The 15243-nt window shown below is 39.6% G+C and overlaps 1 protein-coding gene across 4 annotated transcripts in view; it reads right to left on the bottom strand.

The window, feature by feature from the left end:
• Positions 1-1627: 1627 nt before the first annotated feature.
• Positions 1628-15243, bottom strand: part of usp10 (ubiquitin specific peptidase 10) — a 36953-nt gene continuing 23337 nt past the window's right edge. For all 4 annotated transcript variants that reach the window (XM_065288878.2, XM_065288879.2, XM_065288880.2 and 1 more), the window contains 5 exons: positions 15024-15204; positions 12060-12225; positions 8059-8203; positions 7446-7511; positions 1628-3331 (listed from right to left, as the gene is read on the bottom strand). In XM_065288878.2, the coding sequence (XP_065144950.1) occupies positions 3144-3331; positions 7446-7511; positions 8059-8203; positions 12060-12225; positions 15024-15204 (746 nt within the window). In that variant the 3' untranslated portion in view covers positions 1628-3143. The remainder of the gene's footprint in view (positions 3332-7445; positions 7512-8058; positions 8204-12059; positions 12226-15023; positions 15205-15243) is intronic.

Genomic DNA, 15243 nt, shown 5'->3' with positions numbered 1-15243 from the left:
TGCTAAAACACTAATACAAAAAACACAGACTATGATTACTATGAATTTAAAAAAAAGTATTTTTCTGGCCCATTGAAATTAAAAGGACAATTCTTTTGTTTACTGTAGCAGCAGCTCACGCATTGCTGGTTGCTTGGTAACAGACATGACAGTTGATAGCCGAACATGATTAAGCGATTTGGGATTTCCTAACTAGAGATGAGATAAGATTTGGTGAAATAAGATGAGAATCCTAAATCAATTTAAGATTTGCTTCTGTAATATGAATTTGTGAAAAATCTTAACTTAACACATCATATCTTAAGTTAAGACCTAAGATAGAAAGTTTCTGTAATACGCCCCCAGACATATAAAGTCATGAGGATGTACAGAGAGAATCTGCAGAAGGGAAAGTGAAGAAGTGTGTCCAAGAGTTGGGAGCAGATTCGTTTTAAAAACATACAATGAAGGCAATGCATAGGATTTTTACTTATTTCTTGCACTTTCAGAAATAAAGGTTCAAAAGATGTCACTGGGACGGTACTCTTTGTAAAGCCCATATTAGTAAATCAAATGTATGCATATCTGTACTTAAAGGATTAGTCCATTTTCTTAAAAAAACAAAATGTACTCACCACCATGTCATCCAAAATGTTGATGTCTTTGTTCAGTCGAGAAGAAATTAAAAATTAAATGTAATTTTCTGAGGAAAACATTCCAGGATTTTTATCATTTTAATAGACTTTAATGGACCCCAACTCTAAACAGTTTTAAAGGACTCTAAATGATCCCATACGAGGCATAAGGGTCTTATCTAGCGAAACGATTGTCATTTTTGACAATAAAAATAAAAAATATGCACTTTTAAACCACAACTTCTCTTCCATCTCCGGCCCTAAAAAGCGCCAGCGCGACTTCACGTAAATGCGTAATGACGTAGGGAGGTCACGTGTTACATATATGAAACGCACATTTGAGGACCATTTTAAACAATAAACTGACACAAAGACATTAATTAATATTAGTAGACATACAACAACGTCGGAACGGTCCTCGTTTTTCACACTTGTAAACACTGGGGCGTAGTTTCGCGTTCATCCTCTATGACCTCTTGACGTCATGACGTTTTGCTTGAGGTCGCGCCGTGGCTTTACAGGACAGGAGATAGATGAGAAGTTGTGGTTTAAAAGTGCATATTTTTTCTTTTTCTTTCCATAAATGAGAATCGTTTCGCTAGATAAGACCCTTGTGCCTTGTTTGGGATCGTTTATAGTCCTTTGGAAAAAAACTGTTAAGTGTTGGGGTCCATTAAAATGAGAAAAATCCTGGAATGTTTTCCTCAAAAAACAATTTCTTCTCGACGGAACAAAGACAGACATCAACATTTTGGATGACATGGTGAGGAGTAAATTATTTGGATAAATGATATATAACAGGAATTTTTTAATGGGGCACTGCCCCAGTGACATTTTTTGTACCTTTGATTCGTAGTGTGCGCACAAAACTTAAAACAGTGCACATTCTGTGTGGGCCTGGTCATGAACAAGTAAAGCAATTAGTTGTTAAATGCATATAAATGATCTTCATGTCAAACTGTACTTTTATTGTGAGGAACTCTGAAGTTACAAAAAAAGTCCAACGAAATAAATATGGTCAAGCGTAGTACTTTAACTTTATTCATTGTTGTGCTTTAACCTTGGGTCACTTAACTTTCAAAAATCAATTCAGATGGAACAGAAATAATAGCAGGGGAATGCGAAATGAAGAAAAGAAAAATCAACTTCGAAAATCAACAAAATACAATCAGGTATAATATTGATGAAGTTCAGAAACAGACGCAAACATGATTCGATGTTTGTGCGCATCTGTGGTAGCATTTTAGGTATTCTCATGCGGAGCTGATCTCATGGTAACACAGCTTTAAGACATTTTTGCCATTTATTCATCCTCAGAGCTGCACACGGAGCCTCAACATGTACATTACAGGCTGACTGCTCGGAGCGGGCTAACATACAGAATGAGATGCAAACCCGTATCAAGACAGCTCCATTTTCAAACTTGGCAGGAGTGGCTTGGTTCTCGCTCCTTTGCTAACATCAAAAAGCAGACAGCCGGTCAATTTTATGATTTAACAGAATGAGTGAAGGATGGTGAAACGAAAAGTAAGGTAAAATTTCGGTATCTGATCAGCATGAAAATACACTTGGCGGGTTTGTACAATACAAGCATACAGAACAAGCGCAACCCCCACGGGGAGCCGAACGTGTTGTTGACCGCTGCCGAGATTCAGATTTTTGCATTTCCTTTAATACTTTTAAAACTTAAATATCTGCAAGAAACACCCGCGTTTTTATTGACCAGTTTATTATTTTTGCGTGCACAAAGCTTTTAATCATTTATATCCTAAAGCGCGTTAAAATTGTAAGATAGTCATTCTAATCCTACACCCAAAAATCACACAAGAGGTTCTCTCAAACAACGAAGCCAAATTTTTTTCTTTTTTCGCTTTTTCCACTTCAGCACACCACAGGACCTTTTCTCTCACCTGGGATCTTTTATCCGTGAATTGAAACGTCGTGACGAACGGGGAGAGAACAGGAGATGGTGATGGAGCAGAGTGTCTTGCGTGAGGAGTTTGAGATCTAAACAGATTTCGGTAGCTTGCTGGTGCAGGGCCTTTAGACGCTTTAGTCAAAGACTTCAACCTGTCGCAAATTAGGCCGTCAACTCCCCTTTGCTAAAAGGCAAAACACTTCACTTGATTTCTATGCCATTTAAAAAAAAAAGTAGATCAAACAAAAACGATTATGAATGATGTTCTCCAGCAGTCCTTAAAGTTCTTTCATCGAGAATCCAACATGAGACTGTGGATATTAGCGGTTATCTCTAAACTGAAGTCCTCTCCAGTGCTAGTATGCGCCCCCCTTAACCTCTCCGGGGAACGCCATTTCAGGAAAGTCTGTTGCGTTTACCTCTTCTTCCCCGAACAAACATGAATATAAAGAAATGTAGGGAAAAACTGGCTCTCTGGAATAGCAGGATCGAAGGAGAAAGGACAATCGTGTTGTTGGGCAGTGTTCCTGTGTGTATGTGCGATCGTGTGCGTGTCTGTATGTAATTGTGTGTGTGTGTGCGTGCGTGTTTATGTCATGCGGGTATGGTTTCTACAGCAGGTCCACGCGGCGGTAGTACAGCAGGTAGGCGGTGCGCTCTGCAGTCTGCTTCACCACCTGGTGCTGATTGATGATCTTGACCGCCTGGTCATCAATACGCAGCCAGCCGTTCAGACCGATGTGGAAGACATCTGTAGTGTAGTGGCCACCCGTAGCACTGTTTCCGTGGTGATAGACGACTGCGGGATGACAAAGGGGATGGAGAATGTAAAAAAAGCATATTAATTCCAATACAGATTCATTATACGTCATACTAAGAAGTTGAAACAAGCCAACTTCATGCTAACATGATACAGTGATAGTAAAGTTCTCATCTGGACTTGTTTATTCACAGCTATCAGTTATCGCCTGCTTGTAAGTCTTTTGTTTTTACTTCAAGTGTTATATAATGAGAATCTGTTATTGTGCTGAAGCCAGACTTATTCATTTTTTTTAAATAATCCGATCCTCTTGGTTGCATTAATCAAGTTACAAATAAAGAGAAAATTCATCAAATGAGAAAGTGCCTCAAATGCAAAACATTTATATACTTTACACTGATTTGGTCTATGCTTTTCTATTTCATACCTTTACACTACATAAAAATATTACTATTTGCAGTAGAAAAGAAACTTTGAAATGAAAATTTTACAATCACTGTTACAGTGACCAAAATCATCACGGTTATCAATATTATCATGGTTTACTTTAAGAATTGTAAAAAAGTACAGATTTAAAGCAAATTTTAAATTGATTTAACATGTAAGTGCACTTTTGCTCGCATAAACATCAAATAAATTGGGGTCATGAGGTAAATGTTCATCCAGATATAACAAGTAAGTTAATCAGATTTTCATATAAAAACAGGACAAATCAACAAGTCATCTATCTGCATATGTTGTGAGAAATCGGGTTTACTTTATGACCCAGGAGTAAACTGCACGACACATTTAATTTTCAATGCGTTCACTTAATCTTTATACAGCGTGTCGTGAATGTGTAAGCATTTAGCCTAGCCCCATTCATTCATTAGGATCCAAACAGGGATGAATTTAGAAGCAAACCAACCACTTCCATGTTTTCCTTATTTAAAGACTGTTACATGAGTAGTTACATGAGTAAGTATGGTGGCACAAAATAAAACATGGTGATTTTTTAAGCGGTCGAAGTGCTGCAAACTAAATGCTCTTCCGGCATGCAATATAGTTCTCAATTTTATCTGCTTAAAAATCGCCACGTTTTATTTTGGGCCACCATACTTACTCGTGTAACTACTCATGTAACAGTCTTTAAATAGGGAAAACATGGAAGTGTTTGGTGGCTTCTAAATTCATCCCTGTTTGGATCCTAAAGAATGAATGGGGCTAGGATAAATGCTTACACATTCATGACGCGCTGTACAAAAATTAAGTGCCCGCATTGAAAAAGATAGGCATGTATTAATTCATTTAATTGGTGGATGCTGGGAAGGTGTGACACTAGCGTGGTTAAACGGACGCGATTATACTAACCGCTGGACATTTTTATCGCGATTAACCATTAAACCGGTAGTGTTACATCTGTAATTTGCATTTGTAAAATCACTTGTCCATTACAGTAAACACTATACAACTACATGTGTGATCCTGGACCACAAAACCAGTCATAAGTCAAACAGGTATATTTGTAGCAATAGCCAACAATACATTGTATAGGAAAAATTATCTATTTTTCTTTTATGCCAAAAATCATTTGGATATTATGTAAAGATCTGTAAAAATATGTGTTGCCAAGAACTTCATTTGGACAATTTTAAAATATTTTCTCAATATTTTGATTTTTGCACCCTCAGATTCCAGATTCTCAAAAAGTTGTATTTGTCAAATATTGTCCTATCCTGACAAACCATAGTTTATTTCCATTGATGCATGGTTTGTTGGAATGTATGGTTTATTTATTATTTATGGAGCTTTCGGATTATATTTATAAATCTCAATTTCAAAATATTTACCCTTATGACTAGGGTCACACATAAAACTGTAACAATTGTGATACATAGTTGCTATATTATAAACTCACACTGACATGAATACACTACTGACAACCCTACATTGTAGCAATAGGTTTTTCTAACCTCAGCTGAGGAAACTGATACACTTGGTATGCCAAAGTAATAAAAGTATCTCTAGGACAAGTGTAAATTTAAGTGTGGACTACACATTCAAAACCCTGACTAATAAAACAACTATTTGTTTATTAAAAAATTCTTAAAGGGATAGTTCACCTGCCAAAATGATCATTTTATCATAAATCATAAAACATTTTATCATTTTATCAGAAAACACATTTTTAGATATTTCTGCTTAAAACCAGGAGGCTTTTGTCTGTCACTTTGACTTCAGTTAGGTTCACAATCCATTTCCCAGAAAAGAATGAAAGACGTCGCCAAAAAAAGTGCCATCAGTCATTCAATAATAACATTATAAAGGGACGAGAACACTTGTGCACAAAGAAAACAAAATGATTTTATTCAACAATTTCTTCTCCTCCTTGGTCCTATAGTGCATGTTCATGAGCAGACTATGGCGCATGCTGCTAATGTCACTTAAGCATAATATTTGCACAATGCTTTAAAAAAAGCGGGAAAAAAAAACATTGGCAACTATGTCAGCAGCATGCGCTGTAGTCTAGTTGCCAACACGCTTTGAACAGCCAAGGAGGAGAAGAAATGTTGAATAAAATCGTTTGTTTTGTTTTCTTTGTGCATAAAAATGTTCCCGTTGCATCATAATATTATTATTGATCGACTGATGGCACATGAACCTTTTTGGCAACGTCTATCATTCTTTTTTGGGAAACGGATTGTGAACCTAACTAAAGTCAATAAGACAGACAAAAGCCATACGGTGTTCATCAAAAATATCTAAAAAATGTGTTCAAAAGACAATCAGAGCACTTGGTGGTTTAGAACGACACCATGCTAAATGATTTATGATAAAATTATCATTTTGGAGTGAACTATTTCTTTAACATTAGCCGTAGATGGGATGGGGTTAAGTTTAGTTTAATGTGACCCAGTCTGTGAAAACCCAGCTAAAATCATTTTTTGTAATTTACGGTTATCTTCACAAAATCATCCTATATAACATTACCTTGAAATCTTTAATACTGACTGCTTAAGGTCATGTGTCAAAGATGAAAATCAAACTATGATGCTCCTAATCCCATTTTTAGATTACGAGACTTCAGCCTGGAGTTCACAGACAGGGTCACATAAGTACTTTCCTTCAAGCATGTGACCCATTATTATATAAATCATACACAGCAAAACCTTTAGATCAATTTCAAAGTGCCTCTACAATGACAGCATACATTTATAATAAGCCCAACATGCCGTCAATGGCCCTGTTAAATTAATCAAACATAGGGAAAGCAGCAGGCTAAGTGATTTGATTAAACACATGCATGGTTCTGGAAGCGGAACGGTTATGATTACGTGGAGTCGGGAATTTTTTAACCCGAGTCTGAACTTGGCTATGACTAAAGATCAATTCAGACCATCCGGGATGATCTTGTGTGTCATAACACAGGCGATTAAACTACAAGTTTTGAGACCTTCACAGCGGTGCCTCTTTTTCCTCTAATACCATATGGTATTAGCCACGTGAAATTGCTCAGAAAAGAGGCTTCAGGGAAATTTATCGGTGTAGTAACTGTTGCCAGGGATTCTTGAATTGCTTGAATTTTACCCCGGAAAGAAAAACAAAAAACGAAATGCAGTTCTGAGGTGGGACAACGGTGAAAAGCCCCCGATCTCCAGTAAGGGAGGACCATGTGTGTTTAAACAGGTGCCGTGTGTGAAAAATAAAACAAGGCCCAAATCGGAAAATAGAAGACGGGCGCTAAAATGATAAAGGGTTAGTTTTCACACAAAGGGCTGTCATGTATGTTCACATAAACAGGATTAGTATGAAACTACGGAAAGGTACAAATATCAAATCGCTGGGCAGGAAAGTGTTGCGCCATGCTGTATAGCCTGGGGTTGTTTACTCAGCCTTACCATATTTTCCATATTTGATTAGTTAAAACCATGACTCAATCAGTTAACACTCTTTTCCTGTTTGGCTGTAATTTAAACCTTCGGATGCTAATATCCATGAGTATCATGTTCACAAAAACAGGATAAACTGAACAGCTTGTTCGCTGCATTTATTTAAAGAACTTCACAATTGAAAACAGAATGTAAGCATTTTCCAAATCCATAAATGGATATGAGCCAATATTTTTGACAACCACTAATCAAGATCCTATGGTGCAAGATGGTGAACAACATACCTGCAAAGAGCCTGTAGGTTCTTAGGCCTTTCAAAGTTTTGCCTCGCACCCCCGGTGACAAGAGGTCTACAAAAAAAACACCAGATCATAATGAGCAGAGTATTTATGCAAAAGTCACAGCGGGCCAACAAAAACTATTAACATGTTAGTCCAGGAAAAGAGAAGAAACACTATGTATTTAAGCAATTGAATCCAGATTACAAGTTTAACAGATGTCTCGTATGTACAGACTAGTTCCCGGTAAAGGCCAGAGTAACCTAGCCTACTGTCATCAGCAGGAAACCATTTATAATTGAAAGGACTTTGTGTTGCTCTCTTCATTACTGCTAAGGTTTATTTTGGTCAGGTTCATATTTTAGCAAGTGGAATTGAGTTGAATTTAGATAGCTCACTGAACAATCTCAACCCATGTCAAAAGTATTGACTTATCCACCTCCATTAATCCATTAAAACAAAAAGGTTTTGGAAGGGGAATAAGGTGAGGAGATCACAAGTCCTTAAATGTGCTTGGCAAGTGCATACATGTTAAAGTAAGACTGATTATGATCCAGGTGACATATAGTATAAGATGTTCTTTCAGAAGAAAAAGAGATACAGGAGTTTTAGTGAATACCTTTACTGATCTCCAGATCAACGGGGTAATCAATATTCTTGACCAGTTTTTGACATCCACCGGTCTTCTCAAAGACAAATCTCTTGAGGTGAAGAACCAGCACTGGAGAAAGCTCTTCAAGAGTCACTCTCCGGCTGATCTCAATCTAAAACAATGCGACAGAAAAATGAGCCACGTGTCTCTACTTCATCTCTGCATTCACATTTGAACTGTGGGACAGGTTGCACAAAGTTCACCAGCTAATAAAAATACTTGAAAATAGGCTGCAACTAACAACTCTTTTTATACTCGATTAATCTGACAATTTTCTTCAGATTAATCGGATTAAAACCTAAACATTTATTCTTTTTGATTGTTCACTTATTATAGCTAAAGAAATTCCCAAATTAGGGTATTTGTGTGTAGAAATGAACGTTAGAAAGTGCAAACGCCAGACATTGAATTTCACTAATATTGGTTTTCCAGACAGGGATTAGACTAGTCCTAGACTAAAATAAATGTTAGAGCTGCCCAAACTGAAAACAACTTGCACTGACATATCTTAAAATACATCAGTGCCTTTTGTTTTGCCTCAAAATGCACACAAGTAATGTTTTAAAAAAGGCATTTTTTTTTATTAGTTTAATTATGAAATATAACTAAGGTCTAGTCATGGCTTAAGATAATCCCTGTCTGGGAAACCACCCAATTATCTTTTTGACATTTTAAGCCTTAAACTTTTTTTAAATCGTAAAACGTCTTTAAATGTCAAAATATAAATAAAAAAGTATCGAGTTGTAATCTTTAAGGATTAATACAGTTATTAATCTTCAACTTTAGACCTTGATCAACATTAACATTATTTAATATTAACAAAACAAATAAGCCAGATGATATGACAGTGATATAACTGCATTAAAACAGAAATAAACAAGAACTGGATTTTTCCTGCATCTTAAAACAGATGCTTTAGTTTGTGGTTTATTACAATGTTTATGAAACCCCCCCCCCAAAAAATCATACAAACTAAAAAAGAAACTCAAAAAGGAAGAAATAAAACCTTTTCAAAATATGTAAATCGCGCACCTTGCACTATAGTGCCTCACTTTCTAACCGCGCACCTCGCGCTGTAGTGCCTCACATTCTAACCGTGCATCTCGTGGTGTAGTGCCTCACTTTGTAACGGTGTACCTCCCTCTGTAGCGCTTGACTTTGTAACCGCGAACCTCGCACTGTCATGCCTCACTTTCTAACCGCACACCTCGCGCTGTAGTGCCTCACTTTCTAACCGCACATCTCATGGTATAGTGCAGGGGTTCTCAAAGTTTATATTCAAAGGTCCAAATCTGAATTCTCATCATTTTCCTAGGTCCGGAAAAACTTTATGTAAATCATTTGTTTATATAACAAATCAACACAAATAGTTTGGGAAAAAAATAAGTGTATTTTGCATTTAAAGTAAAAAAATTTTTTTAAACATAAACACAAGAAATATGCCAAAATTAACCAGGTGCAAAATACAGAGCAACCTAATTAGAGAATGGCACAGTTTGTTCTCTATCAGATGCATAAACCATGGCAAAAAAAAAGTGTGGTTGGTAGGCAGAGACACTGACCAAAATTAGGGGTGCACCTATAAATTGGCTGATGATGCTTGCTTGCTATGCTTCTCAATGAATTACGGTGAAATGCCGCTACATCCAAAAGCCAGGGGGCGCTCTCTGGCAGAAACTAAACATGCGAAGAACCAGCGAAGAACCAGACACACGCAGCTCCAGGAAATGTCTTAAGGATATATTTATATTGCTGTTCTTCAAACCTTTTTAGGTATTTTCAAGATAATAAAGAATATGTATAAAGATTATGTTTGACGAGTGTTGCTTTTTCAAATGCATGTTTTAAACGACTCAAACCCTAGTGATTTCAGATTGATAAGGACTTACTGATCAAAAGCCGTAGTACATGAAGCAGCTGTGCATAATATCTGGGTGTGATGGCTACAGCGTCACACAGGAAATTTTTAAATAACTCGTTTTATTTTCGGACCAGGAATACTCTTAAATCTAAAAATAAAAACTAAACGAATTGTTTACAAGTTTAATATGCATTTTTAAAGTAGCAAATGCACACATTTATCAGTCACATAGAAATTAATGCACTTGTAATATGAAGTGGACGCGGGTCCGGATCAAGTTCCCGTCGGGTCCGGATCCGGACCGGAGTCCGGACTTTGAGAAACCCTGGTATAGTGCCTCACTTTGTAACGGTGTACCTCACATTGTAGTGCCTCACTTTGTAACGGTGTACCTCGCACTGTCGTGCCTCACTTTCTAACAGCGCACCTCGCACTGTTGTGCCTCACTTTCTAACCGTGCACCTCGTGCTGTAGTGCCTCACTTTGTAACAGTGCTGTAGTGCCAGACTTTGTAACCATGCACCTCCCACTGTCGCGCTTGACTTTGTAACCGCGCACCTCCCACTGTCGCGCCTGACTTTGTAACCGCGCACCTCGCACTGTCGTGCCTCACTTTGTAACCGCGCACCTCGCACTGTCGTGCCTCACTTTGTAACCGCGCACCTCGCACTGTCGTGCCTCACTTTGTAACCGCGCACCTCGCACTGTCGTGCCTCACTTTGTAACCGCGCACCTCGCACTGTCGTGCCTCACTTTGTAACCGCGCACCTCGCACTGTCGTGCCTCACTTTGTAACGGTGTACCTCCCTCTATAGCGCTTGACTTTGTAACCGCGAACCTCGCACTGTAGTGCCTCACTTTGTAACCGTGCACCTCGTGGTGTAGTGCCTCACTTTGTAACCACGCACCTCGTGGTGTAGTGCCTCACTTTGTAACCGCGCACCCTGCGCTGTTGTGCCTCACTTTGTAACATCATGCTGTAGTGCCTGACTTTGTAACCTTGCACTGTAGTGCCTCACTTTGTAACCGCGTACCTCGCACTGTCGTGCCTCACTTTCTAACCACGCACCTTGCACTGTCGTGCCTCACATTCTAACCGTGCACCTCGCGCTGTAGTGCCTCACCTTGTAACCGTGCACCTCGTGGTGTAGTGCCTCACTTTGTAACTTGCGTACCTCGCATTGTAGTGCCTCACTTTGTAACCACGCACCTCGTGGTGTAGTGCCTCACTTTGTAACCGTGCACCTCCCTCTGTAGCGCTTGACTTTGTAACCACGCACCTCGCACTGTCGTGCCTCACTTTCTAACCGTGCACCTCGTGGTGTAGTGCCTCACTTTGTAACAGTGCTGTAGTGCCAGACTTTGTAACCGCGCACCTCGCACTGTCGTGCCTCACTTTGTAACCGCGCACCTCGCACTATCGTGCCTCACTTTGTAACCGCGCACCTCGCACTGTCGTGCCTCACTTTGTAACCGCGCATCTCGCACTGTCGTGCCTCACTTTGTAACCGTGCACCTTGCACTGTCGTGCCTCACTTTGTAACCGCGCACCTCGCACTGTCGTGCCTCACTTTCTAACCGCGCACCTCACGCTGTAGTGCCTCACTTTGTAACCGTGCACCTCGTGGTGTAGTGCCTCACTTTGTAACTTGCGTACCTCGCATTGTAGTGCCTCACTTTGTAACCACGCACCTCATGGTGTAGTGCCTCACTTTGTAACCGCGCACCCTGCGCTGTTGTGCCTCACTTTGTAACATCGTGCTGTAGTGCCTGACTTTGTAACCTTGCACTGTAGTGCCTCACTTTCTAACCGCGCACCTCACGCTGTAGTGCCTCACTTTCTAACCGCGCACCTCGCGGTGTAGTGCCTCACTTTGTAACCGCGTACCTCGCGGTGTAGTGCCTCACTTTGTAACCGCGCATCTCGAGCTGTAGCGGCTCACTTTAAAACCCTGCATCTCATGTTGTAGTGTCTGACTTTATAACCACGCACCTCATGCTATCAATAAGTTGTTGCAGCCCTACTTGAAAATTAGGGTTAGGTAAGCAATATAGGAAAAAATTTAAATATCTAAGTATATTAAAGTGCAGTGTTAACGATTCACACCTCCTGTTTGGTCTTAGTGGTGTAGCCTTGAACGGACTCCCGTGCCACCAGTATCTCTAGGGCTTCCTGGACTGTGCGGATCTTCTCCGACTGGATGTCCAGCTGCAGTGTGAAGAAGGGCTGCAGGGTGGCCGACTCTTTTGAGCTCTGCTGGTATACCACAGATCTATAGATGAAAGACAAGAACATGGTTTAAAAACTATTAAAATAGTCACACAGACAACAAGAGAGAACCCACAAGAGCGACACATGCATAAAACACAATTTAAAAAGGTCAAATTAAACCATTACTGCCCCAAACTGTGTGTTAACGGAGAGCAAAAGAAGCACTTTGCTACTCAAACTCTCCATGTGGCAACCTCCAAGTGACTCTGGCTCTTGTGGCCAAAATCAGGCCAGAAGTGTGCCAAAACCATAGCCTCAGAGAAAAGTTTTCATTTAGGTTTTGACACCCCCACATGCTCAGGCGTCTGCTTTTCTGCAGTTACCCAATTTAGACGGGCGGGTGATGATGGCGGTGGTGAGGAGCCACAGGGCTTGTTTTTTTGCAGTGGAGAACTTAAGTGAGACAGTGGGATTGTTTGTAATGGCTGCTGCCACACAACTTGGATGAGCATCAGGACAGCAGGATGGGTTGAAGATGGTACCGCACTCACAAAGTTCTCACGTCGTACCAAACAGTGCTGTGCGAGCCAACGAAAATAGGGCCAAACCCATTGCTGGTGCCACAGTTTCTATTCCACAAGTTTGTTTTTCTTGCAAACGTGCTGTATATCTGTCCATCTCGGTGGTTTTATGCGCCAAAGACGTCAGGTGTCTCATAGCCACTGTATGAGGGTTATGACGTGACAGTGGAGGCTATAAAACTTTCTAGGACAAGTACCACCTACAACTAGATGCCACAACCAAATACGCTCCTTTTATTTTTTTTTTGTGGAAAAAGTGACTTCTGTGCTTAGATATACATGGTATTTTTTTATAAATGCCTAGTTCTCTTGCAGTTAAGATAAATTATGGTGTTGCACAACCTTCGTCAGTCCCTTGACTGGCCCTTTATATAAAACAGACTTTGTCAACATTTGTATACATTTACGAATTTGCGAAACGCTTTTACTTACAGTGCATTAAGAGGGGTACATACATCAGTATGTGTGTCCCCTGGGTTTGAACCCATGACAATGCAGTGTTTCCTCTAGGATTTTTTTCAGCTGTGGCGGCAGGGGGCGCCCATGATGATTATAAATGTAAAAAAAAAATAATGTAGAATATAGGCTACAGTAAACTAACATGTATTTTTTTATAATTTTCACGCTGTCATTTACTTTTCCTTATATTTATAGCATATTGCTTTTCTATGTTTGATCTAATTCTAAACTGTATTTTCTTAAAAAAACGTTACACAGCTACGTACGTAGTTCGGATATTTCATTGTAGTTTTAATGTAGTGTGCATTGCAAGTTCGTCCTCGTGTTTAGCGTACAGAGCTGTTACAAAGTCATGCAGTCCTGTTTGATAATCCGCACTGCTGTGATTGACAGAACAACCGACCAGTTATCCGACATCAGCAGCAATTTTATTTCACACCCGTACCATTTGACATAAAGACTGTGACCCCGAGCCGGTCACACCGCAAATCGCGCAGTTAAATATAAACCTTTACCGGTCTTCAGACAGATCTTAAACACAAATAAGCATGGGTCATTTAAAAACGAGTCGAATTTTGGTCTTGGATGTTAGACCCGCATTTAATCTTGTCTATTGAGTCCCGACCTGCATCTACAACACAAATGACACGCGAATAGCCTATTACACCCGTTAGATCAAATATTATGCGGTTCACCCGCGGGTACCCCGACCCTGCTGTTTCGTCTGAAAACAGATAAAACAGTCAGCAGTGCGCTGCGCTTATAGCCTGAATAACTAATGGCCAGATAAGTTGATAATATGAGTACAGTGATTCCAAATGAATGTCCAAAAAACTCGTAATATGTATCAAAAGTTTAATTATGTCTTTTCTCGCAGCCCTGCGCTGTGTTGGTGTAGATATGCGCCGGTGAACATCATATGCGTGATGACCGTGCAGCTTAAATCACCCTAAATTTATAGTCATAAAGATAAAAGTAAAACAACATTCGCAACTTCAAATGATGTATTTTTATTTTTGTAAACTCACAATAAGGAGAAAACCTTGTGCTTATTTATAATCATTAAAAAACATGACGTGCTTTCTGCTGGTTTGGTTTTAGAGCGCGTCACACAAAAAGAACAGAAACTCAAATACTTTTTTATTCGTTTTGTCAATTTAATAATTATTTAAGTGCAACATATTTCGTATAGGCTTATTTATTTTATTATTATTTCTCAAAACAGAAACATAGCTTAATAATCCTCTGTTGATTTAAATCTATTTGTGCATGAAACTAAACCCATGGAGGAAATTATGATATTTTAGGAAATTTATTTATAAATGAGTGAACAACGCAAATCCAGAAAGGAATTTATTTCAAGACAGCCAGTCTCGCAGTAGCTTTTTTGCGAGCTCCCGCTGTGGGTTCTGTCTAGAAGGGATACAGCAAATGCCGAAAAGTTACGGATTAGATTTGGAGGTAGGATTATTAGGATGAAAACAGCGGTTCTGGCTAAATTAGATACAAATACATCCTACAATCGTGTGAAATTTTGTGTTTAGAGTTGGGTTTGGTTAAAGGATTAGGATAAAACAGTGCTCATCCAACGAGATTTCGTTTGCTGTATCCCTTCTATCCACAACCGCAGGCGTGGCGGGGATGTTTTATGAGTGGCGGGCCGCCACGGTTGAATGTATATAGCGGAAACACTGCAATGCAATAATCTACCACTAAGCTATACAGGATAATGAAAACAACAATTTAAACTGTCAACCTGTACTAAATGTTGGGACTACTTGTCTACTACACTTAGAAGGACCTCACAATTGAAACCTACCTGATGAGGCCACCAAATATGTCTGTGATGGGAGTACGGATGAAGTCTGCCTGGCGGGTGATGGAGGTTTTGTTTTTGGGTCCCACCTGCTCCCACTCATCCTCACTTCCCTCCTCCTCTTTCTCAGCAGGATCTTCCTCCACACCAGGCTGAGACTCAGGGCCGTTCGGCGTGGGGGCTTCTACTCAAGAAACACAGAATTTAAACCACGTATTCGGCT

This window comes from Paramisgurnus dabryanus, chromosome 2 (genome assembly GCF_030506205.2).
Source record: "Paramisgurnus dabryanus chromosome 2, PD_genome_1.1, whole genome shotgun sequence".
Taxonomy (NCBI): domain Eukaryota; kingdom Metazoa; phylum Chordata; class Actinopteri; order Cypriniformes; family Cobitidae; genus Paramisgurnus; species Paramisgurnus dabryanus.
Note: the sequence above shows the minus strand (reverse complement) of the source record. Positions and strands in the feature narration are given on the sequence as shown.